The sequence below is a fragment of the Lethenteron reissneri genome, chromosome 8, assembly GCF_015708825.2.
Source record: "Lethenteron reissneri isolate LAM-NWPU_2019-01 chromosome 8, ASM1570882v1, whole genome shotgun sequence".
NCBI classification, from domain to species: domain Eukaryota; kingdom Metazoa; phylum Chordata; class Hyperoartia; order Petromyzontiformes; family Petromyzontidae; genus Lethenteron; species Lethenteron reissneri.
In genome coordinates, this window is record NC_083786.1 from 9131437 (window position 1) to 9156135 (window position 24699).

Sequence of the window (24699 nt, forward strand, 5' to 3'; positions counted from 1 at the left end):
CATTGTTAAAGAGGGCGATTATGTAGAAAAATAATGTGGTTATTATCGGTGTATGCATGTTAGAAGTTATTAGACTCAAATTATGTACCACCCTTGGGAAACCAAAAGTTTAATTATTGTTAAAGCAGTTGGGTTAAGTTTTTTAAAATATACAATGTAAGTGCTGGGATCAGAGTTTATGATGGAGATGTTAAACGGATAATTAAGTGCTCTTTCAGGGTTACGGATCCCATATGCAGACCCTCCAGTACACATGATTTCCTGCACCAACCACCTGTACACACAACCATTCATTACACACCAACCACAGCACGATTTTGCCACTCGTCCATTTGTGGTGTGAATACACACGCAGTGCCACCATTTTAAAATCGTACAAAATGCTCTTTATTTTTTCACAACATTTAAGAAAAGCAGTATACGCATTAAAGTGGCGGATGTGCAACTTGTGATCAAAAACGTACATTTTACAATGCTACCGATGTAAGCGATAGGCTGTGGCCTTTTTAAACCCCTCTCCACTGCATATTGATTTTGAAAGGTGTCCTTAAAGTAAAAATATGGTTTAAAGCAGAACAGTAAGGTTTGGAACTTGGTATGTGGTAAAAAAAGGTTTAAAAATCCTAATCTTACATTTAACAGATTTAAGCCTACCGCTTAAATCCAGCAAAGTTAGAAAGTGTAACGTCTACCCAGGAGACTTCTTGAAGAAGGCATCCAATGTGCCAACGTTTCCCGAGGTCCTCTGCCGTTTGGCGGCAGGGTTTTCGCCCGTCTTTTTTCTGGTGACCTTGCCACGCTGGGAGTGTCTTGGTGGTGGTGGTGGTGGCGGCGACAGGTGTTGGCCTCGCGGGACGATCGGTGACGCGGCAGAGAAGGAGTCCTGCAGGTCGCCGTGCGAAGTGGTAGTCGGTGTGCTCGGGCATCTCCCACACCAGCACGCGCGCGTTGCACTTCTCGCACAGCACGTAGTCCTCGGACGTGCTGCAGGATGCTGAACCTCCCTCTCGGTCCTCAGAAGTGGATCGATCCATCCTGCTGCTGCTGCTGCTTTCTAAACCTCTGTCGTCACGTGCCAGCGCAGTAGAATCGCACTCATCTTCATTTTTATTCAAAAACTCAAATCCTCCATCATTGCCTTCCTTTGTTGGCAGCAGAGGCTGTTTCCCCGTGTTCTTTCTCACTCTCAACATGATTGACAGCTTCTAAGTCTGCTTTGCTGCTGTCATGAATTTCTTGATTGGGGTCTGCAGATCCTGCAGTTATGTCCTTGGCCTGGGTGCCGACTGACTTTTCGACCGGTGCGTCACAAGAATTTTCAGCCACGAAACTCGACTCCGCTGTTGTTGTGGTTTCTGCCACTGTGGCACCGAGCGCCCTCCGCTGGAAGAACGAGATCACCTTCTGGGGGCTCCGAGCCGGCAAGCGAGTCTGTGGTTCAGGGCAACTGCCCTCGATCGACTTTGAAGGAAGGTCACAGGTCAACGCCTGCACTGGAGTCTCGCTCCCGGCTCTGAGGCCGTCTAATCGAGAGGCCGTTCTCTTGAAGAAGGCGAGAATACCCGGTTTGTCCGTCGCCGCCGGGCTCCGATCGTTACGCTGGCCCTCGGGTGTCGCCGAGGGGGGTGGAGGAAGAGGTTTCTGCGTGGGGGGCGCGAGGCTCTGGGTGGCCGAGGCGTCACCCGTCAGGAAGCTGGCGATTCCTCCGGAACTCGATGCAGAATCGGAGAACTTGGTGGCAGAGAGGTACAGGCAGGTGACAGCTGGAGACCTGGAGGGTGCAGGTGGATGTGTGTGGATTAATTTAAAGAACAGATGACGAAATAATGAAGGATAATGGCATAATTCAATAGAGAAGGCTGCAGAGCTGCATTCAAGATAAAGAGGAGAAATACAAGTTTGATAAACCTTAACATAATTGTGGAGGGACATTTGAATTTGCACAGTCTACTCCACTCACACACTGCCTCTCACCAACTCACCCGGAATGCACCCAATCCTGTCGGATCCCACAAGCTGTGGAGAATTAAGTCTGGATCGCGTCTAGAATGGTGACCACCGTGCACGATGGGCTGTGATAGGCTGCAGTGCTGCGTAGTGGGCAGCAGAGGGCGGTCCAGCAAAATCCCATTGTCCCACAATCAGAGGTCGCAACCAGGGTACCCGATACCCGGCTAGGTACCCGTTTGCGACCCTGGTGCGGCCGGGTACGGGTGGGCCGTGAGTCACTGGTGAGTTAACTGTTTGTCACTCATTTCCCAACGTCTTGTCTCTTCTCACAATTCAAGTTCCTAGAATCAACCCACCCACGCCTGCAACATGGCTTCATCCCAGAGGTCGCAATCAGGTACCTGATACCCGTACCCTACCCCCCGTACCCGGCTGGGTACGGGGGGTAGGGTACGGCCGGGTACCCGTTTGCGACCCTGGTACGGCCGGGTACGGGTAAGGAATCAAAACCCGTTTGTGACCTCTGCTCACAACACCATACCCCCACATCTATACTCTCTGCCTTCAGATAAAAGTGTTCTTACTCCGGAGGGGGGTTGCAGTTCTAAGGAGGGTGCGGGGGGGGGTCAAGATACTTTCTCACACTGGGCTCACCACGCCGCCTGCTGAGCACCGGCCGTGTTGGAGGCGGCGATGAGCGCGAGGGCGTCGCTGGTGATGCGGCGTGCGTCGTAGCGCGCCAGGGGACAGGAGCGCGACAGGCCCAAGTGGCGCTGGTCCCCGCTCAGCCGCACGCCCGCCATCAGCAGCTTGGCCACGCGATTGTTCTGCCGCACACGACACGCAGCTTCACGATCCACACGCATGCAGGTGTCGAGCTGGGACGACCAGTTTATTAAACCCATTAATCGATAAAAACTGCGGTTAAATATTTTGTTGCGATCGATTAATGGTGGTTGCCTCTCACATCCTACCTCACAATGTGGGAAACACACCCCCCCCCCACCCCCCCCACAAGCTAAGTCACGTGCGACACAGCTGACGACGTCCGCAAACCTCGCCAACTCGCCTCATCCAGCAGCACACATGGGAGCAGGCCAGATATTTTTTTTTTTCGAAAATATTTTTTTGTTATACAACAAGGTAAGTAATCGATTACTTGACCAATCGGATAGCCCAGCTCGAGGAAGGAGCGTTTGTTCGTGTCACCGTCGAGCATGGGATCTACTTTCCAGAGACTGGGGGGGGGGGCCGGGGTGGAAACTGAATTGTTGCACTGCGTTCAATGTAAACAGTGGAAATTTACAAGAGCAGACCATTTATAATATGGCCAAATCACCCATGTTGTGCCGCATCTCACCAGATCTCGAAAACTAATCGGGGTTGAGCCTGGATAGCGCTTGAATGAACGACAACCTTGCACAACACAGGCTCAATTATTGGCTGTTGTGGGGCTGTTATACGTCTCTCTACTCCCCACCTTCACTAACATGCACTGACCAGTATGGTGAAGTATGGTCAAATAACCCCAGAGACCAGCTTAAGTGTGGGGAGGCCCTCATCAAGCGGTGAATAGATGGTAAGACAGAAAGGGTCTTTAGAACCCAGCTCTCTCACCATGTCTCTGTCCTTATTCAGTCTCTCCTCCAGCTCCAGTGACAGCTGCTGCAGCCAGTGCTGCACCTGAGGGTCGTTCCAACAACAGAGAAACATTTTTACTGGTAGGAACCTCCTGGTTACACCAGCCCACAGGGGATTATTGTGTCCGTCCGTCGTGCATCCAAAAATTGTAGGGGTGGGGCTGGGTGGAGAGGGGAGGGTGGGGAGGGGCTGGGTGGGGAGGGGAGGGTGGGGAGGGGCTGGGTGGGGAGGGTCTGGTCACCCCGTGGTGTCCTTATAACCTACTCACGCCGGCTTGTGCCCACCCTCAGTCGGGCATATTTGCGGAATACACCACGCCGCCGTTGACCCTGGCCATTGGCCGAGCAACCCAACGTTCCTACCAGCTCCCTCCGCAGGAATTTGTTTGTATTTTGAGGTTGCCCCTCCTGATGTGTTATCGGTGTCGTGTCAGGAGATAGTTTCCCATTCGCGCCTTTTGCAGAGCAGTGCAACCCTCCGCTGTTGAAGAATGGCCCAGGGAAGCGGATATGACAGAGCTACCCCGAGGTCTCTTCAATTGACCCTCTGGGTCAATACGGCAGGAGGCAGCACATTCCAATCCACGCGAGAGAGAAGTCAAGTTACTTGACGGTCAAACTGATTGTTAATTCTCAAGAGATGGAATGTAGCTAAGTTAAGTGCAAAACCGAAATGTAAAAAAATGTTGATTCAGTCATCAGTGACTGGGCTGAGACCATCAACCCACTACACTTGAGAAACTCGTTTCATCACAACTCTACGAGCAAGGGCAGCTGTCCAGATTGGTACTCAGGATGCAATCTGTGCCAACCCAGCACTCTTGACCTTTGAGCCACCCACCCAGCTGCCTCCCTCCGCAATGCTCTTGAAAGGCACGTTGCGTTAATATGCTCGACTCTGTTTATCGCCACAATGACGTCAGCATCGTTATCCAGAGGCCAGCCGGGGTGGCCGGTGCACTGAAAATACAAAGGGTAAAAAGTAATCTTGCCACTCCAGAGAACTTGGCATTTTCAAATCCACAAGAAGTGTCGAAGCTACACACTTCGGGGGCAGTTCTGCACGATTGAAAAAAAAAACCCGCTAAATTTGAGTTGTCCAGCACCTGGATTCGAACCCAGGGCCTCAGCGGTGCCAGCTGTGACCTTTGAGCCACCTGCCACCTACATTTTTAGTCTAGCAGGGAGCCGTCGCTCCGCCTAAAACCGCGACCTTGACGAAGAAGCTGTTGCCGGTGCTTGGGGGTCAGAGTCCGTTGCCACATAGCACAGAGCATCGGGAGGAATGAACACGGGTAAACGCCGATGAGGGCACACCGATCTGTGCAGCCAGATCACCCAAACTTGCTCGAGCGATCAATGGATGGCGAGGTGTCACTACCAAATCGCCTGGCGCATCCGCCACCTACATTTTTAAAACTACGGCCACGTAATTTTCTCGCGGGCGGGCGGGCAACGGCATATGATAAATGTGTTGGTCACGTGTGGCGATGCACGACAGGGCCCGCCGCCTTGCCTTCTCCTTCGTGTCCAGAGCCTCCGGGCCCATGAAGTTCTTGCTGCAGCCGATGGACTTGGGCAGCTGCCTGGGCCGCACAGGCTCGAACTCCACGCCACGGCACAGGTCGTGCAGCCACGAGCTGCACTCACAAGAGACAAAGTTCAGGTTGCGCCATGTGGCCCTTCGACAGGCTGTTGGTGCAGAGTGCTATTTTGGCAAGCGTTTCACACGGCTGGCATGCCACAGTGCACTATGGAGTGGGGGTGTGGCAAGCACAATGCCCAATAACCTTTGTCTTCCCGCTGGTGATGTTTACACATTGCACCAGTTACTCGTGTTAAGGTATTCTAGCTAGGGGAGATCCCAGAACCAGTTCTGTTACGACTCCAGACTGACGTTAGCCACGGCAAGGAATCGGATTCAGGTAGCAAGGTCCGCAGCACGGTGTGCTAACCACTGTGCCAGCAGTCTCAAAAACACGTGCACCATGTCCGCAACATGACGTTTACGCAGGTGTAAGACCTTTCCCTATTCTCTCCCCTGCGCCCTAGCAACTACCCCACGTTACAAAACTCCCACGCCATACATAGCAATAATTATTAAGCTTTAATTACTACCAGGTGGGAGCGCTCCGAGACAACAAGGAGCTCATTCATGCGTTAGCGGAAAGGCATTTTCCAACAATATTTGTCTTCAAAAAAATGGTTACACTTAATGCCAAGTTTCTGCTAACACATGCATCGGCTCGCACGGCTCTCGTTTTATTTGTAATGCAAACCTAGGGGGGAGGTGAAAGGGAAATATAGGTGCTGGAAAACAGGGCGCAGTGTTTTCGAAATAAAATAAAAATATAACGTGCGCTCAAACAAGTAACTACGTCGTAATGTCATGGAAAATATTTCAGTACTGCGCAGGCTTTGCGCGGTTGCGCTGTATGGCTTCTCCGATGTGTTGTCTGGTTGTGCCGGTTGTTGTTCGGCGCAATGTCTGACGTTCCATGGCACGATGTCCGGTGCGTGAAGTGAAACGTCGGACATCATGGAGAACAACATGCGGTAAAATCCAAAAACGCATCGGAGAGGGATATTATCTTTACTGAGAGCATCCTTATGTTCATGATACATGTACCTAATTGCGTTCCACTTTTTAACATACACATTGCAAGAGGCCCTTACAATGACAAAAGTGATCGAATGCATTAAAATTTGAAACATGGCATTACCAGGTTGAAAATACATGATTCCATCTTTACACATGAAGTTGCTAGCCGCGATATTGGCTATCCACGAATCGGATATGGAGTTCTACACAACTGTATCGAAAGAGACGGAAACAAACTGATGAGATGAAGTGATGAAAGAGAATGTGATGCGAGAAAGTCATTAGATAAAGTGATGAGAGAGAATGTGATGCGAGAAAATTACAAAGTAACGAGAGAAATTTCGAAGCTTTAGAAGCATCTGCAGGTTTTACGCGTACAATATTCATAGGCCAATACGATTATCCGCGAAATGTTCAATTCACGAACATCTCGAGAACATATCCCTCCCGAATAACGAGAGAGTATGCTGTACTCTCCTCCTCGTACCCAATTAGTGCGGAATAGATGCTTGCAGGGCAGTTTCGGTGTTGTATCTCTCGTGTGGCCACGGGCCGTACCACATTCATTTGCACAGTCGCATCCAGCCGGTGAGGCCATCGGTTTTCCACCCCTGCGTAGCCACGCGAAGGTAGGTTTGCGTTGCGACGGCCACTCCGTTGTTTTAAGTTAAGTTACCCGGTTTTCATATTCTTGGTTCTTTCCGTAAAGTCACGTAGAAGGGAAATAATAAAATAATATAGATATAAAACAATACAAATTCTCACGACGTTTCGACTGCAACACAAGCAATCATCGTCAGGTGTAAATCAAAATTTACCCGGTTTTCTCGCCGAAGCGCGCCTGAAGGGTGCCCTCTGTGAATTCCACGAGCTGCCCCATCGTCTCCACGCCCAGCGTCTCGGCCACCGAGCTCCCGAGCTTCCCCCCCAAGTGACGTCTGAGCAGCCGAGTGGGTCCACGCACACGCGCAACAAAGACAGCTCGCGGGCATCGCACACGGAAATACACCTCGGTGGTGGGGGCGGGGGGGCGTCACAGAATACACATGAGGTTGTTACACAGGGGGTTACGACTAGGGAAGCTACAATCGCGTAGGTTTTCGTGATTGTGCTACTGTGTAGCTCCGATGTGTTTGCAGGTGATACCACGTGCTGTGTGGGAGGATGGAGGAACTTTAACTCTACCTGCTGGGATATTCAACAACTGCAAGAACTGAAAAAGCTTCCAGCACGTGGCAGCGAATTGTCGGACGTATGGCCAAACGATGGTTTGCTCAGTATGGAGATTGTTTTGAGGGTTTGTTGACATGGGATTGGGGATGGGCCAGGACCAGTTTAGACATCACCCACCGCTGATGTTTGCCGTGGCAAAGGAATCAAAATCAGGTAACTGGGCTCGTAGTGCAGTGTGCTGACCATTGCATCATCGCTCAAACCCACGTAAAAAATAAGATTGAAAAATAAAATGTAAGACACACATCCTCACACAGGGGCCTACAGACTCGTGTGATTGCACAAGGAGGCTGATCTGCACTCACATCTTGCCGATCGGCAGCGTCGCGAAGAGCTTTGGGATGGAAGACGGTGACAGCACCGTCTGCTTGTTGGGCTTGTTCATGCCGCACGCCAGCTTGGCCAGCGTCTGCACCGATGCAGGGAGAGAAGACTGCAACGCGTTACCGGCCACGCGCGAGAGCAAATACCGTAACCAGAAAGCTATAACTCACTTGATATAGCTATCGTGCTGTGACGGTTCCATCTGAAGACGGAAGCTTGTGTTGCCTCCGAAATGTCGTGATTTTTATTTTATTTTTATTTTACTTTTATTAATTTAATTTTTTTACCTACGTGACTTTACCGAAAAAACCTAAGAATATGAATCCTTGCAGTCACGAAAGCTTCAAATCTAGAAAGCTATAACCGTTACTGCCACTGCGGTGACGAACACAGTCCATTTCGTGGCGGTGCAATTACAGTGGGATTCCTCTGAACTGTGTCCAAGTGGAGGCTACCATTCCTGTATCAGCAAATTTGCAGATAAAAGGAAGGAGTTATCATATTATTCAAAAAAGATAACTCCCCTATCTTTAAAGTATTCAGATGAATGCAGATTGTAAGATTCTTTACAGGACTCCTGTTATCTGCGAAAATTAATCGACAATACGAATTTAGCGGCTACCACGACCACTTTTGTGTCATTGAATTGACCAGTCGAATTATCGAAGTTTTCACGGATCAGTAAAGAGACTGTGGAATAAAATGGGTCACAATTAAAAGGACTTTATACTATTGCGTGATGTGACACTGCGCGTTAGTTTTCTCGCCTTGTTGTGGGCGATACCGGCCGAGCACTGGAACCCAGTCTCGGCCTCCACGGCCGCCCTCATCTCAGCGACCAGCACGGCCCCCATGGCCAGTCGCAGCTCCCCGTTAGTGGCGGCGGCGCCCCCCTCTCCGTCCTCTTCCGCCCCCAGCGAGGACAGCCACTCCGCCAACCCACGGACTCGCCGCGTTTCTGGTGACGCAAAGAAAATGGACTCGTGTGAACATAGAAAAAAAAAATCACTAAACTCACCTCCAAATTAACTTAAAATGTATTTGTTTTGCTTTGGCCACGTCATCGTTTTATGGCAAAAATTGCGCACGTGATCACTTTGTGCATGCTTACATTTCACTGTGATTTCTTACGATGACAATAAAAATTGATTTTGCAGCACTGCCGTCTGCCACCCACATCGTAGCCCAACAAGCAGCAGCAGCAGCGTATAACAACAACCTGTTATGCACGGTGGTCGCCTTTCCAAACACGGTACAATCTCAACCCTGCTTGGTTTCCAAGATATGATGTGACCTGGTGCATTATGGGTGACTTGGTCATAGGCGCAGTTGCATTTGTGTTGTAACAGTAAACGGCGCACCTTTGTCGATCTCTACTCCGCCCACCCCGGCCGGGTCTCCCTCCCCGGCCGCGTCTACCGCCCTGTCACGGGGCCACCCCTCCACGTGGGTCCCGGGGAGGTCGTCGGGGACCAGGGGGCGGCCGTGCAAGGCACTGATGCGCGACGCCAAGGCGCCCGTCAGGTCCATGTAGGCCTCGTCGATGCTGGCGCGCTCCACAATAGCGAAGCGTGCCATGACGTCGAGCACCTGCACGCTCGCCTCCCGGTACCTGCCAAACGACACCAGAGTGGCCGGTGAATAGTTCACTCTCTATTATAATAATTACAAGTGTTATTGAAATTCTAGATTTGAAGCTTTCGTGACTGCAATGATTCATATTCTTAGGTTTTTTCCGGTAAAGTCACGTAGGTAAAACACCTACGTGACTTTACCGGAAAAAACCTAAGAATATGAAATGTAATTACATTTGGTATTTGTGCCATTCTTACAGCGCAAGGCTATGATGAACACACGGTTCACAGATGAGTGTAGTGAACCAGTAGGGGGATATGTTGCTGTGCGTTTTTACCATATCAAGTGATTTTGCGAGTACGGTAGTTTAAAAACATTGACCTTAATGCCAGCACACATGGCCTACAATTGCAACCGACGCCACGAGATCTTTAAACTCCGCTGTGAAGCAGACCGAGAGGGGGGGGGGCAGGGAGCGTTGTATATGTTTGCGAATACACCCGCAGTATTAACCAGGACGGCCGCTGGCCTCGAACTGCGAACCCCTGCAAAGCAAATGCGATCGTCCTTCGGCTACGCGTCACGGCTGTCGGCTACGCGTCACGGCTGTCGGCTACGCGTCACGGCTGCGGGCTACGCGTCACGGCTGCGGGCTACGTGTCACGGCTGTGGGCTACGCGACGGTGCGCTCACCTGGTGAGGTCGGCCTTGCCGTGCGCTTCGGGGACACGGGCGAGAAGGAGCTCGGGGCAGAGCTTCCGCGCCTCGTCTCCGCGCATGTTGCGGCTCACCCCGTAGGCGCGCGCCTCGTAGCTCACCGCGATGATGCTGCACCCCCAAGGAAGAGGGGGGGCCGGGGTTGGGGGAGCAGACAAGGACAATAATAGTCAGGGAATAACATTTTCTCAAAGCTTGAGAGTCTCAAGACAATTTCAGCAGGGTCCTGCTGCATTTGGGTGTTTGGTGGCCAATTTCCCCAGCAATTAGTTTTTTCTCGTGTTTCGAGAATAATTCACCGCTCACCCTTAGAACATTAAACCAAAGGTTCGCACAGTTTACAAACCCACCTGCTGTATTACCATCTAGCCTACCTCAACACAGCCCAGTGAGAGTGGAAACTTTTACAAATCTCTACGTGATCCACTGACCCGTGCCTATAGTGCTGGATCTTAGGCGTTGTGTCTTGTATCTTCTCCCCACAGACGGCCACGTAAATGCGTTCACATGTAAACTACTAAACTTTACCACGCTGGTGGGTGCGGGTTAGTGACAAGGGGTTACTCAGGAATGTAGCAAACTCAACTAGAAACTATTTGTGTTATTTTACGAAGGCCCAATGAGCTACAAACCTTTTTTTTTCAGAAGCGACCTCACCACAAATGATAGCGCAACGAAGCTGGCTTATTATCATCACATGGGATTTTAAAATCGGTCAAATACTCGAAACGTGCGTTCATTCCAAATGTGGAGTGAAAAAATTAACCCATAAAAACAAAGTTTTTCACTATAAATCCTTTATATGCGTGGCGGCTAGAGTCCTCTCGTCCTCTGGCTTGAGATGGCTGCCACCTATGGGTCAGATGATTGCCTGACACCATTAAGCTATTGGTAATTAAATATAATTTATTTTTTCCTAAAAAGTGTAAAATTTTGGAAATAAATTGTCACGCACAACGAGTCTGTGTGCAAAATGTCAGCTCGATTGGATCACGGGAAGTGGGTTAAAAAACGACCGAATGATTTGCACGGTCGTAAGCGCAAGCAAGCAAGTGAACTTAATAAAGGATTTAAAAATACGGAGGAACCGGAGAAAAATCCACACGACCACGTGGAGAGAGACACAGCAAACTTCAAATATACAGCAGCAGGCGTCAGGGTCGGGCTCGAACCCACGACCTCCTGCATACCAGGCGAGGGAGTAAACATCTCATAGCCATACTCTTTGGTTTTTTCGGTAAAAGAAAACAAATAAATCATAGCCACTCACCCTCCTCCCCGCCAGCCCTTGTATTGCACCACCACGCACGGCTTGCCCTTGAGCTGCGGGTTAAACTTCTGCTCCACCTGGACATAGAAGCAGTCCATGTCCACCAGGGCCACGACCCGTTCTGTGCCTCGTTCCATGGGGACTTGTGATGGAAATCCTCCTCCTCCCCAATTCTCGGGAGTAATGGTCCACAAATCGTGGCTCAACCAAAGGTATCGTCTCCACCCTAAAGTTATGCAACTGTTGAACGTCACCTAGTTTATTTAATAACAAAATAATCAATGCTGATTTTGGTGCAGACGGTCACACCGGTCTGCTTCCTAGCCTTAGGTATCGATTCTGATTCTGACAGCGCTGCATTGTGACACTTTAATCAATGGCTAGCCGGGGAGCGAGCAGACCAATGATCTGCAATGGTGGAGGCAGCACACTGTGCAGTTGGCCAGAATAGCCAAATGTCATTTACTTCACAGATTTAACCCGGAAAGCCACGCCGCATTCAAGACGTTTGATCAAATGTCCTTTGCATGAAGTAAAACTCTTGCGAATGTAAACGAGACACGTTTACGCAGCGTTCGTCTATCTGCGTTACACAACGCAGCACAAATCGTAATCACCGCCGGGCATGGAGCCAATCTCACTGCTGGATGAAGAAGGCCCCTCAACCTGCAAACGAAACGTCCGTATTATGCTATTATCTAATTTATTATTTTATCTTTATACGTGACTTTACCGAAAGAACCAAAGAATAATTCCTGCAGTCACGAAAGCTCCAAAATTAAGATTGAAGGGCCTCAACCACCAAGCCGTCGCAATCTTTTACGATCGTGCGACGTGACAACTGCGCTGCGAATACCGATTAGAAGGAGGAGAAAAAAAACCCCTCCCAATGCAAAACACAACCACCGGTTAACGAAGTCGCTTTAGTAAAAATTTATTTCAAAAATACGCGGCACTGAGAGTGGCACCGTCCAACGTTGTCCAAATGTCCCATGTGTTGTGATGACGTAATATCCGGCGTGCGTCATGACGTCACGTGAGCACGCGCGCGATGACGTCACTGTTACCGGTACGGTATGACATCATCACGGTACAGTACAGTTGCACGGATTTGGAAGCTCTGGAAGCGGATGGTCGAGCGTGATGACGTCGGTTACCGCCCATTCCGTGATGACGCAATGACGCAACGTACGTCAATTGCGTGAACATTACGGGAACGTGCGAGCGTGATGACGTTGGGCTGCTATCCTTTTCGACAAACGTCATCACGCATCAGCGTGATGACGTCAAAATCACGGTTATAAGATTGCGTAATCACGCTTCTACGTCATGGTTGGCACCACGAGCGGATGTGCGAGCGCGATGACGTCATTGCCGGTCAGTTACGGCATGACGTCACGAACGTGCGAGCGTAAAGACGTCAGCGATCGTAGTTTACGTCATGACGTCATCACGTAACCTTGGCTGCCTGCATCGATTCCACGATTAGTTAAATTACTATCGATTCGTAGGCTATCTTTACTGATATTGAATCGTGCTGTCGTAATCGATTGTTATCGATGTCGTCGATTAGATCAAACTATATGATTATGTTGTATACATTGTCAGAATGTGAATATTTATTGATGCTGGAGGAATCCGATGAGCTAGTGAGAGTAGCGGTTTCTAATGGCTGGCTGTAATCATTAAAGCATTCCAACATCCGAATTAAGTAATCGAACTCGTGACATGAATTTTTATCGAATCGTGATCAGTAATTCAACCTGTAGAAGTAATCGAATGCAATAATGACAATCTTTGCAAGTACTGTAATCCAATAATGACAATCGAATGCAGTCATCACTAGTAATCCTGTATTGAGAAGTAGTCAATAGTTTACATGCAATCCAATAGAATGGGTTACATGTAATCCAATGGAATAGTTTACGTGTAATCCGGACAAGGGTAATTGAATAGGTGCCGGATTGGTATGGATGGGGTGGCATGATATTCGTTGCAATGTTTGATTTTTAGTATCTAGTGTTCAAAAAAATATAACATTACATGACCTGAATTTCGATTTAAAGCTTTCGTGACTGCAGGGATTCATCTTCTTGGTTCTTTCGGTAAAGTCACGTAGAAGGGAAGTTATAAAATAATAAAAATAAAACATAAAACATAATAAAACAATTCTCACTTGTTTTATTATGTTTTATTTTTATTATTTTATTACTTCCCTTCTACGTGACTTTACCGAAAGAACCAAGAAGATACATGACCTGAATTAACGTGTCCTTAATGATCAACAGCGTTATATTATTTTCAAGAATTAAACCTGTTACGTTTTGTATTACATTTCTTCCTTAAATAAGTTGTCCTGTTTTCTGTTTTACATAAATAAAGAATCAAACGTAGCAACAGCTATCGTTGCCATAGGATGGGGGGGACATGCCTGTGATGGTATTGGTGCAGGTCTACGTCTCACCTTGTGGACCCCCTCTAATGGAACATCTGCGCCGGTTGGAAACATTGAGGCTGCCATGCCCACGATCCATCCTGGGGTTAACCAGGCTGGATAATTGTGTGCGGAGCTCACAAATCCTTGAAAGATCTGGACAAAGTCCCATCAGTGAGATCCTCCGGCAGGCAAGGCTGCGTTGGCTGGGCCAGGTAGCCCGCATGTCCAGCCACCGCATGCCTAAACAGCTTTTGTTTGTATTCTTAGGTGTTTTCGGTAAAGTCACGTAGGTAAAACATCAAAATTAATTAAAAATAATAAAATAATAAAATAACATAAAGATCACGACTTTTCGGAGGCCTCCGAAACGTCGTGATCTTTATGTTATTTTATTTTATTATTTTTATTAATTTTGATGTTTTACCTACGTGACTTTACCGAAAACACCTAAGAATATGATTCCTTGCAGTCACGAAAGCTTCAAGTCTAGCTTTTGGTTGACCACATAGAGGGGGCTAAACGGGCTAGAGAAGAGATGGAGTGATGTGGTACAAATCCTTGAAAGATCTGGACACAGTCCCATCAGTGAGCTCCTCCGGCAGGCAAGGCTGCGTTGGCTGGGCCAGGTAGCCCGCATGTCCAGCCACCGCATGCCTAGACAGCTTTTGTTTGACCGCATAGAGGGGGCTAAACGGGCTAGAGAAGAGATGGAGTGATGTGGTACAGGAGGATGTGGAGCTGAGTGGACTTGCCGATGACCGGTACCAGTGGTGTCAAGATCGGCCTCTGTGGAGGAGGCTCGTGAAGGACGCTACTGGGCAGTTGGAGGCAGTCGCCCTCCAGCAACAACGGAGGGCGGAGGAGCGACGCTCACAACAACGAGCGGAGCGCCGGGCGGATAAAACGCAGCAAGTTGGCACAGCTGGTGCATCTACCGGTCATCTCAGTCAGTCAACCCCATGGCACCTGCTGAGTCTGTCCCGAGTCCTCCTGTCAGCAGAGAGCCTTCGACACTTCACGTGGCCTCAAAGTGCACCTGGCCTGGCACAGGCGCCGTGGTCACCGTCACTGAGTGGCGAATGACGTCTGTGTTGGTATTGGTGCAGGTCCGAGCGCTGCGCAACCAACACCAGTGACGATCATTCGAACCTGTCCATGTGTCCTTCCCCTAGGTCGACTCAGCCTCAAATGAGGTCTTGGTGCGGTGCGTGAATGTCGCCACCGAGGGAGACAAAGGCGGCCGGGCGTGGTGCTGGCCACCCACCCCCTCGTGCCGGCCTCCAAAGGTGCTGCTGCTGCTGATCGCTAACAGCACTTGCCCCAATGGTCTGTTAGGGGCTACACGGGGCATCTTTGTCTGTGGTGCAAGCTCCGAGTGGTGACGTCACCGCCGTGGGGCTGTCGCTCCCCTCTGGCTCGTCACGTTGCCCAGGTGTGGTGCAGGTCACAGGTGATGCAGGCGCTCTCTCTCTCTCACGCAGTTCTTCCTTGACACGCAGTAGCAGCAGCAACAACGACGGCGAGAATCGACAACAACAACCACGTTCATCGTTATCTTTGAAACTGGCGTTGTGTGTGTGTGTTTTTTTTTAAGTTTAGCCGTGTTCCATTTAAACTTTTAAAAAACAACTATATGGCCCTTTCGCGAGCTCTCTGAAGCTGTTACGTTGTCTTCTTGTTCGGAGGCGTTCATGAGCTCGGGGCAAGGAGTTTCAAGTTCTCAACAAAAGTAAGTGAACACCTGCACGTACGTACGCTGACATTACAGTGCACGTATACCTGTCAAGACAAGAAACTCTACTTTGTAATAGGCAGGCGTCGTTAGCTATAATTGGGTCCTTAATGATGAGCGTTAACCATTGGGAGGCTGCAGTTGACATTCCACCTTCCCGCGACAGTGGCAAGTCACCCCCACCACGGCACTGCCATCATCACGATCGTCATCACCAGACAATGGATGGGGAGTTCATTCGAGAAATAAGGTCGAGTTTCGGAATAGTCAACAGCCACGATCACACACACACGTCTTCACCATCTCGCACGGGCCTGCGATGATGGAGCAATCCGTCTTAAGCGCCTGCAACGCGAGTTGATTTCATCCGCTCCATCTCCGTGCGGGATGTCCACTCGAGCGCATTCCTTCCTTTGGCTACCATTGCACCGTCGGTCTTGTCCAGCATCGCGGGACTCTTGCGACGTGTCGCGTGTGTACAGCTAGAGCTATAGTCACCCAGGTGTGTGTACAGGTAGAGATGTAGTCACCCAGGTGTGTGTACAGCTTGAGCTATAGTCACCCAGGTGTGTGTACAGCTAGAGATGTAGACACCCAGGTGTGTGTACAGGTAGAGATGTAGTCACCCAGGTGTGTGTACAGGTAGAGATGTAGTCACCCAGGTGTGTGTACAGGTAGAGATGTAGACACTCAGGCGTGTGTACAGGTAGAGATGTAGTCACCCAGGTGTGTGTACAGGTAGAGATGTAGTCACACAGGTGTGTGTACAGGTAGAGATGTAGACACCCAGGTGTGTGTACAGGTAGAGATGTAGACACTCAGGTGTGTGTACAGCTAGAGATGTCGTCACCCAGGTGTGTGTACAGGTAAAGATGTAGACACCCAGATGTGTGTACAGGTAGAGATGTAGTCACCCAGGTGTGTGTACAGGTAGAGATGTAGACACTCATGTGTGTGTACAGCTTGAGCTATAGTCACCCAGGTGTGTGTACAGCTAGAGATGTAGTCACCCAGGTGTGTGTACAGCTAGACATGTAGACACCCAGGTGTGTGTACAGGTAGAGATGTAGACACCCAGGTGTGTGTACAGGTAGAGATGTAGTCACCCAGGTGTGTGTACAGCTAGAGATGTAGACACCCAGGTGTGTGTACAGGTAGAGATGTAGTCACCCAGGTGTGTGTACAGCTAGAGATGTAGACACCCAGGTGTGTGTACAGGTAGAGATGTAGTCACCCAGGTGTGTGTACAGGTAGAGATGTAGTCACCCAGATGTGTGTACAGGTAGAGCTATAGTCACACAGGTGTGTGTACAGGTAGAGATGTAGTCACCCAGGTGTGTGTACAGGTAGAGATGTAGACACCCAGGTGTGTGTACAGCTAGAGATGTAGACACCCAGGTGTGTGTACAGGTAGAGATGTAGTCACCCAGGTGTGTGTACAGGTAGTGATGTAGACACCCAGGTGTGTGTACAGTTAGAGATGTAGTCACCCAGGTGTGTGTACAGGTAGAGATGTAGTCACCAGGTGTGTGTACAGGTAGAGATGTAGACACCCAGGTGTGTGTACAGCTAGAGATGTAGACACCCAGGTGTGTGTACAGGTAGAGATGTAGACACTCAGGTGTGTGTACAGGTAGAGATGTAGACACCCAGGTGTGTGTACAGGTAGAGATGTAGACACCCAGGTGTGTGTACAGGTAGAGATGTAGACACCCAGGTGTGTGTACAGGTAGAGATGTAGACACCCAGGTGTCTGTACAGGTAGAGATATAGACACCCAGGTGTGTGTACAGGTAGAGATGTAGACACCCAGGTGTCTGTACAGGTAGAGATATAGACACCCAGGTGTGTGTACAGGTAGAGATGTAGACACCCAGGTGTGTGTACAGGTAGAGATGTAGACACCCAGGTGTGTGTACAGGTAGAAATGTAGTCACTCAGGTGTGTGTACAGGTAGAGATGTAGACACCCAGGTGTGTGTACAGGTAGAAATGTAGTCACCCAGGTGTGTGTAGAGCAGTCGGAAGCGATGGCCATGCTTCCTACGAATTGTATTGTTTTATTTTTATTATTTTATTATTGCCCTTCTACGTGACTTCACCGAAAGAACCAAGAATATGATGGCCATGCTGTACTCATGGTTCATAACAACGATAAAACTAGCCAGTCTCATTGTTCTCTGCCTGTCTTCAAATAATATGGCCGCAATGTGTCAAAGTTGGAAGTCTGATACAAGGCTGCCGTGCACCGTGTGTGCGTGTCTCCAGCTATTCCGACTGAGGTGTGTGTACAGCAGTTCGGCAATGATAGCTATGCTGTGCTGATGGTGGCAATCACAAATCAACCCAGGATGAGACTGCCTATCGTAATAATATGACCACAATTTGAATTAACGGCTGCGTTTGTGCGTTGCCTGTGAGAGACGATAGCTAAGGATGTGTGTTGCGTGTGTTACGGTTCTAGCCATCGAGCCGTGTGTTGGTGTGCAGTGCACTTTGCCCATCTCCATCCTCTGTTTACTGTGGACGTTTTTTTACCCTTCCAACTCTGCCGCCGCTGCCGTTGGTGAAAGGGGAGGTGGGGTGTGGGGCAGCATTTTAACTCGTCAAGTGGTGGCTCTTGTGTGCCAGGTCTACACATTCCTGAGCGAGTCCGAGTTCAACTTTGGAAGGAGAGAGAAAGAGCTTGGTCCAATTGAGTATGCTAATGTATAAACTAGTGCTTAAACATTTTTTAAAAATTTTTACCACGTAAGGCTCACTGAGCGCCGTAGCTCTTTTTCAGAAGCACCTTGGCTATGAAACAAATTCTAGCTCAACTAAATGGCTTACGAAGTGGAAATGTATAGCAGCCACATACTCTAAACACGTGATGTTAATTCCAAATGTGGAGGGAAGACCCGGAGACAATCCACGCGACCACGGGGAGAGAGACACGCAAACTCCAAATAAACAGCAGCAGGCGTCAGGGTCGAAATCGAATCCACGACCTCCTGTATACCGGACGAGGTAGTTAACATTTCGCCACCGCAGCGACCCTGTGAGTTAAACTTCATGGATATATCGAACGGGTTTCCGTGAATACAATTGTGTCCATAGCGTGCATTACAATTCCATCGCCGGGTTCGGACTTGTATAACAAGGAGAGGAACCGTGGAGTTACCTGTTTGCTCCAGAAAAGTTCAAAGTTCATTTATTAGGTATAGCCCTCTACTTATCACATACCTGCATTTCCCATAAATATGCTGAATTCCTCTTGATATGCAAATTCTTTTGTCAAGGCGCCCTTTTCCCCCCTTCCAACCCAGCTTAAATATATGCTCCAAGCGTGGTGCTGTTTCATTCAGACGCTGTCGCCTCGACAGACCTGGTTTTCACCTGAGGACGGCTGCTTGCGTTGTGGCCGAAACGTCGTGAGAATTATTCTATTATGTTTTATTTTTATTATTTTATTACTTCCCTTCTACGTGACTTTACCGAAAGAACCAAGAAGATGAATCCCTGCAGTCACGAAAGCTTTAAATCGAAATTTAGGTATAGCCCTGTGAGCCATTCGGCTCTTGAATCGGGTGCAACCGCGACAAACAGAAAACAAAAACATGAACAAGAAAACATCTTAAAGTGACTTTGTGCAAACAGAAAATCCAGTGGATTGACAGAGAAGCTGTTACAGACTAAGATTGGAATCAAAGTGTACGTCACCAATTATATATTATTTTTCTCCCTTAAAAGACCACGCCGCTGTTGTTGTAAGACTCGGTACGTCACCTATTATATATTTTTCTCCTTTTAAAGGTCACAGTGTCATTGTGAATGTGTTGAGTTTTTTCGGAGGATAATTGCGCGTGTGCACTACTGGCCGACGCAGTAGCATCACCAAATAAATTAGTTTCGTCTAAAGTTAAGCCAGTTAATTATCACAATCCAGTATCCAATTGTTGTTTGTGTGTAAATGCTACTACCGCGTAGGGATTTGCGCGTTCACTTTTCCTGCAACGTCCTGATCGGCATCCATCATCATCATCATCATGAGTCCATCTCACTCCTGCACATTGAGCCGATCACATTTTGCAACTGCAATGGGAAGGAATCTGTCACGTGTACGTCGATTATGTCCACTTTAAAACGCATTCTGTAAAGGATTCGAGCGAGGTTTATTCTTTCCGTGACTAGCATCGGTGTTTCAGGAGGACGTGTACACTTAGATTCGTCCATTCTATTTGGTACAATTATTTTTATTGATAACAATGAAGGCATTCACTTGAAAATCGGTACACGTGGTGTCGGATTGAACTCCGGCAGTATGTATTTGTCTGAGCCTAAACCCTGTAAAGATTAAGAGGGTTTACGAATTCTCGCTGGATATGTTGCGAGTCGCTTGGAGACACTGGGATATGATGCACGTGACCACAGTGCTGGACATCTGTGCAAAAAAAGCTTCATAGCTCATCGGATTCCTCCAGGATAAATACAGATCATGATCATGATATTCTGATTCTGAGAGGTATATTGGATGTGGTGGTGTTCTGGGTGTGGAAACATATTTTATCCGGGTAGCTTACCACGACTGACCTGACTGAAATGAAGCCCTGCCCTTGTGAGTATTGCTCTGCGTGCCGAGTGCCACACTAAGCCTCAGTTCGAACCTATAGCCAGGTTTGGGGGGTGGGGGGTTGTTGTGTTTTGTCTCGACAGTCGATGATTCCTCCTCGCCTTGTGAGAGTTCCAGTGCCAACAGGTCACCCCCAACATTCCGGGCCGCATTCCTCGCCGGCCCGAGTTTCATCACCGTGCGGGTTAATGTATCGTAGAGACGTCGTGACGGCAGGCATCATAGGCAACTCATTCATCGAGAAAGAACAAAGCGGGGGGGGGGGGACGCATTCGCTGTTAGCCGGCACACGCTTATGGCGCTACATCGCCATTATGCAGTATAGGAACGGGGGAGTGTGGGAATTCAAGTGAACGTATCAGTGGCGATTATCTGAACCGGTCAAGGGCCTCTCCTAGGTCGACTCAGCCTCAAATGAGTACCTGGTGCGTTGTGTGTGAAAGCATCGCCACTGGGGAGACAAAGGCGGCCGGGCGTGGTGCTGGCCACCCCCCCTCCCACCTCGTGTGCCACAGTGCCGGCCTTCATAGGTGCTCGCTAATAACAATTGCCCCAACAGTATGTAAAGGCTATGCGGGTGATCGTTGTCTTTGTTATGTTAACGTCCGTGCGTGGCTGTGTGTCGGCTCAGCATTACATCAACGAGTTCCTGCTGCGGTGTGTAAATATCAGCAGCGGGGAGACAAAGGCGCGCGGGCGTGGGACTGCGGGTACCAGCAAATTGACCCAACTACCTTCAAAGCCTATACTGGTGTCTGTGTGTGAGTGCGTGCGTGTGTGTGTATGTGTGTGTGTATGTGTGTAGGTGTGTGTGTAGGTGTGTGTGTGTATGTGTGTAGATGTGTGTGTGTGTGGGGGAGCGGTAGGTGTAGCTGTTAGAGCACTGGGCTACGAACCTGGCGATCAGGGTTCGATTCCCACTCACGGCCAACACCAGTGACGATTATCTGAGCCGGTCCTGGGCCTCCCCTAGGTCGACTCAGCCTCAAATGAGTACCCGGTGCGGTGTGTAAACATCGCCACTGGGGAGACAAAGGCGGTCGGGCGTGGTGTTGGCCCACCCACCCCCTCGTGTACCGTTCCGGCCTTCATAGGTGCTCGCTAACAGCACTTGCCCCAAGAGTCTGTTAAGGCTATACGGGGGATCTTTGTTTTTTGTGTGTGGATGTGTGGGGAGCGGTCGCGTAGCTGTTGGAGCACTGCGCTACGAACCTGGCGAGTTCGATTCCCGCTCACGGCCAACACCAGTGGCGATGATCTGAACCGGTCTTGGGATTCCCCTAGATCGACTCAGCCTCAAATGAGTAACCTGGTGCGATGTATAAACATCGCCACTGGGGAGACAAAGGCGGCCGGTGCTGGCCCTCGTGTGCTGTGCCGGCCTTCATAGGTGCTCGTTAACAGCACTTGCCCCAACAGTCAATTCAGGCTATACGGGGATCTTTGTCTTTGTATATGTGACAAAGCACACGTACGATGCAGTTCTCCAGGAACTGTTGATCATTTTTGCATAATACACAAAGGCGGAGTGTTTATTCTACAAGTGTTCTGTTTGTTGTGTGCGTGTGTGAGTGGGGGGAACGGTGGTGCAATGGTTGGCGCACTACGCTATGAACCCAGCGAGCCGAGTTCGATTCGCTACCACGGGGACCCGTCAGTGGCGAATTTCTGAACCTGTCCTGGGCCTCCCCTACGTAGGCTCAGACGTTATCCTGGCCACTCCATCGCACTGTACCTGTATTCCAAAATATATTTTCAACATGTGTGTGTTAAATACAGTACGTTTACACAATGCCAAGTGGTGGTGGGGGGGAGCTGGACTACATTTAAACAAACTGCAGAATATGGGCAGGAAATCTTATCTTGTGATAATAAACAGGGAAGAGACGACGGGAGCTAGGTTTCAGCTTCGTGCCTAGGGGCGTTTCAGTCAATATTGACCAGCCCATGCAAAATCAATGAAGCGTGCATTTTGCTCGACTGTGTGTCCTTTTATATGTTCACCCACAGGTGGGGAGGGGGGGGGCTCCCCTCCCCACCTTGGGGGTTATTTGACCATACTTCACCGCGCTGGTGATCGTGTAAAAAAGGTGCTATTAAGAAGGGCCATTTCCCAAAGTGTTGACTGTTTTATATATAGATGTATTTCCGCGTTCAAGTCGGGGTGTTATTGAATGAATTTGTTGCATTGATTGACTTCATTTGTTCAATGAATATTGAATGAATTCGTTGAAGTCAATTTGTTATCCTGTGTTTGTGCACCACTGCCAACGCAGCAGCAGCAGCATCAGAAATGAATGTCTTATATTATTCCGTCTCATAATAAAAACCCTACGTTTTGCTGGCTGATTGGTGGGTGGGAGAGAGGGAGGGAGGGAGGGCCGGATGTACAGACGGTCACATCCAAAGAACGTGCAGATTATGATGATGAGATTATGATGATGAGATTATGATGATGAGATTATGATGACGTCATGATTGAGAGTGTCCATGAATCAGTGGCCAATCGGCTAAACTCGTTCCCATTGTAATCCCCATCAGCTTGCTGCGGAGGTGATGATTTGAAGACACGCGGTCCGGATCTGTGGCTCAAACCAGCCAGGAATATGATGCCTGTGAGTATGAAACATTTTCTGAGATTCGTTCGTTCACCGGTTCATTCATAGGTGGCGGCTGAAACCGTTGCCTCGTTTTATTTTATTTTTAAATCCTTTATATTAAGTTCACTTGCTTGCTTGCTTGCGCGCTTACGACCGTGCAAATCTTTCGGTCGTTTTTTTAACCCACTTCCCGTGATCCAATCGAGCTGACATTTTGCACACAGACTCGTTGTACCTGACAATTAATTTTCGTGAAACAAAAATTTCCTAAATTTTCCACTTTTTAGGAATTTTTTTTTAATATTTAATTTAAAATACCAATGTGATAAAAATAAAACTCTTACTCAAGAAAAACAGAAATGAATAATAAAATAAAACCGATGCCACGCATATAAAGGAATTATAGTGAAAAACTTTGTTTTTACGGGTTAATTTTTGTTCACGGGGGAGGGGGGCGCGGGGGGCTAGGCTGATTGAGCTTAAAAGGCTGTTTTTGAAGGTTGACCCCGAGTGGGGGAGGGGGGTGGCGTGGGGGAGGGGTAAAATGGGGATAGAGGAGAAAAAAATGCAAAGCAATCTCAGAAATCAGCGTACATCCCAGCATATCATTGAAAAGCAAAAACGTTTAAGAGGGCTACTTACTGCACGTTGGGACATTCGGCATTAAAGTGTTCGTGTGAGCCCTGGAGTTACCATAGGCGGGACTATATTGAATCAAGTGTGGTCCAGCAATTGGAAGGCAGGGTTGGTGGAAAATAAGTATAACCCGTAAAAACAAAGTTTTTCACTATAAATCCTTTATATGCGTGGCGGCTAGAGTCCTCTCGTCCTCTGGCTTGAGATGGCTGCCACCTATGGGTCAGATGATTGTCTGCCAGTATTAAGCAATTGGTAATTAAATATTTAATTTGTTTTCCCTAAACAGTGTAAAATTTTGGAATTTTTTTCACGAACATTAATTGTCTCGCACAACGAGTCTGTGTGGAAAATGTCAGCTCGATTAGATCACGGGAAGTGGGTTAAAAAACGACTGAAAGATTTGCACGGTCGTAAGCAAGCAAGCACGCAAGCAAGCGAACTTAATATAAAGGATTTAAAAAACACCGATCGTCACTTGCCAAACAACTCCCGTCCATGCCTCGCTGCGATACGGCGATATGGCAGCCAGACGTGTGAGTATTGTCCCCTTTATTAACCCGCACTCACCACCGTGGTGAAGTATGGTCACACCAACACTGCGTGGAGAGGCCTTCATCCAGCAACTGTGGATTTGACCAAGGGCTGTTAAGTGAAGCCTATGACGTAGCACAGATGATGATCATGGTTCAACGCACTCAAAGATATGCCACATATGATGATGATATTGATGATGGCGATGATACAGATGACATCCCGCACGACGATGATGATGGTGAGCAATCCTCCATAATAACGGTGATGATGATGAGTGATGTTGCAACCTCCATGACCAACCTTCATGCAGTAGTGTATAGACAAAGGGCTGTTATTATTCTCGTGTGTATGGCAATACAGTATGATCAGAAGCTCAATGCAAATGTGGATATCCATACACGATCGTGATGTAGACACATTCGCCCAGGTATATTATAACGTTTTGCAAAGATTGTGCTATTGTCAATGTCGTAACGTCTCAGCGTTGTAGCTGTGATGTCTCGCTCTGAGAGCCTTTCCTTTCTCTGGTTTGCCTTGCCCTCCTATAACCCACCCCCACCACACTCGACTCGACTGCCTAAATTGCTTGCAGCTGTGGGTGAAAATTAGACACAGTACACACAGACACACACACACGCGCGCGCTCGCATATATATTCTATAGATGCCACAGGCAGGGTCTGCAACTGCGAAGCCTCCGACAAAAACTACAACAACAAAGAACCAGCCGGTAGTCCGTCGCTCCGCTCTTGACGGCACGAGGCACCAAAGCAGTGTCGGAGGCGCGTGCAGAGTCACCGGCCACGGGCAATCCACTGTTGGATGCAATGCCTCCC

The 24699-nt window shown here is 48.8% G+C and overlaps 2 protein-coding genes across 2 annotated transcripts in view; one reads left to right on the plus strand and one right to left on the minus strand.

The window, feature by feature from the left end:
• Positions 1-142: 142 nt before the first annotated feature.
• Positions 143-12296, minus strand: POLH (DNA polymerase eta). The gene is given in 12 exon segments (XM_061581138.1): positions 143-892; positions 894-1145; positions 1147-1771; positions 2605-2777; positions 3568-3633; positions 5107-5230; positions 7011-7130; positions 7731-7834; positions 8517-8707; positions 9111-9361; positions 10018-10152; positions 11312-12296. Coding segments are annotated over 12 exon segments (2382 nt in total). The 5' UTR covers positions 11449-12296; the 3' UTR covers positions 143-688.
• Positions 12297-15199: 2903 nt separating this feature from the next.
• Positions 15200-24699, plus strand: part of LOC133361963 (apoptosis-stimulating of p53 protein 1-like) — a 67137-nt gene continuing 57637 nt past the window's right edge. Inside the window, exons 1-2 of the mRNA XM_061580944.1 lie at positions 15200-15477; positions 22634-22706. Coding sequence (XP_061436928.1) covers positions 15440-15477; positions 22634-22706 — 111 coding nt within the window. The 5' untranslated portion in view covers positions 15200-15439. The remainder of the gene's footprint in view (positions 15478-22633; positions 22707-24699) is intronic.